This window comes from Formica exsecta, unplaced genomic scaffold, assembly GCF_003651465.1.
Source record: "Formica exsecta isolate Colony F162 unplaced genomic scaffold, ASM365146v1 scaffold222, whole genome shotgun sequence".
In the NCBI taxonomy this organism is placed as follows: domain Eukaryota; kingdom Metazoa; phylum Arthropoda; class Insecta; order Hymenoptera; family Formicidae; genus Formica; species Formica exsecta.
Genome location: NW_021849518.1, coordinates 1,085,358 through 1,086,886, shown reverse-complemented (window position 1 = coordinate 1,086,886; position 1,529 = coordinate 1,085,358). Strand labels below are relative to the sequence as shown.

At 32.6% G+C, this 1,529-nt stretch overlaps 2 protein-coding genes across 2 annotated transcripts in view; both read left to right on the top strand.

Moving 5' to 3' along the window:
- LOC115235449 (DENN domain-containing protein 5A-like) overlaps positions 1–1,529 on the top strand; it is a 24,933-nt gene that overhangs the window by 1,431 nt on the left and 21,973 nt on the right. The window contains exons 2-4 of the mRNA XM_029807263.1: positions 412–761; positions 1,212–1,348; positions 1,429–1,523. Of these exons, the coding sequence (XP_029663123.1) occupies positions 471–761; positions 1,212–1,348; positions 1,429–1,523 (523 nt within the window). The 5' untranslated portion in view covers positions 412–470. The remainder of the gene's footprint in view (positions 1–411; positions 762–1,211; positions 1,349–1,428; positions 1,524–1,529) is intronic.
- The window catches only part of LOC115235450 (DENN domain-containing protein 5B-like), a 24,567-nt gene that overhangs the window by 8,725 nt on the left and 14,313 nt on the right, over positions 1–1,529 (top strand). The window lies entirely within an intron of this gene.

Here is a 1,529-nt window from a genome sequence, read left to right as displayed (position 1 = left end):
GTACAATTTTTGTTAAACATTTTTTATTTTCTGCAAATAATTTGCTGACATGTAAATAACGTAAAATGTGTGTAGGGAGAATAATATGTGATTAATATATTTATTAATATTTGTATTATAATATTTAAGTTAAAAATATATTATAAATATTTTAATATTCATATTTTAATATAAAAATATAGAAAGCTAGTCGGAGGGTTGGAAGAAAAGGGTTATTGTTCCGATTATAAAGAAGGGAGAGGACGGGGAAGTTTCAAATTAAATTATTTAGTGGGCAGGCAAATAAGTAAACCAAAGGGAAAATTAGTGAGTTTTTTTGTGGATTTAAAGCTTATGTCTATAACCTTCTGTACAACGTACCGGTACCATTGCCTGGCAAATCATTGAAATTTTTTGTACCTAACGATGAACCAGCGAAATCACCCTTGGAACTAGTTATTTATCAACCATCATCATTACTGGAGCTTCCGATGTTGGACTATCCTCTCAAGGACGTATTCACATGGCTAGGCGCAGACTGCCTGATTCAGTTGTTCACGTGCGTGCTGTTGGAGAATCAGGTTCTCTTGAGGAGCGCCGATTTTCACAAGCTGATGGTGGTATCCGAATGCATAACGGCACTCTTGTTTCCGTTCTCCTGGCAACACGTCTACGTGCCAATATTGCCAGCCAGTCTGCATCACTTCTTAGATGCACCGGTGCCCTTTATAATGGGTCTGCATGCACAAAGCGAGGGCGGCGTATTAAAGATTGCTAGCGAAGTATGTTTTCCTAGAATTCTTTTTTGTACTTTGTTTTTGTTTATTGTATTTGAGAGAAAATAATTGCATCTACATAAATAATAATGCATAATATTATCAATCTTTTAATGTATCATGCAAATCTGCAATAAACCGTAATTTTAATATTTTAAGAATTATTTAACAATTTCAATTTTGATGTTTTTTTCTTATTGATGTGATACCGATAATTCAAATGTCCAGTGTTGTAAATGTTAAATATGATGATTCATTAATACCAAAATTTTGGAAAATGTCGGTTTTACTTTTATTTTTCATATCAATTAAGATATATCTTGAATAAAAAAAAATGATACATGTAACTCTTTTTTGTTATTAATATCTTTTTTTTAATGTATTCTGTTGGTAGTGAAAAATTAAGACAATTGTTTACTATTAGCCAAGTGTAATGTTAATTGTGCCTGTTCACAGGCGAATCTTTGTTATGTAGATATAGATAAGCAGAGTAGTCAATTTCCGGAAGAATTACCTGTGTTTCCTCATAAAATGCAATTTATTGCTGAGATTAGAGCGCTTCTGAACAAGTACAAAGTACCAAATTCAGGAAAGTGAGTTAATTTTTGTCTTTAATTGACAATGAGATGGAAATCAGGATATTAGCATCTAAACCGATCAAAAACTTTACTAGGACTGGTAACATGGTCATAAATTATTACAACGGCGACATCATGACTAGTAGTCTGACGCTTCCTGGTTCTGGTTTTCATCTTCCTCGCAGAAAACATTCTC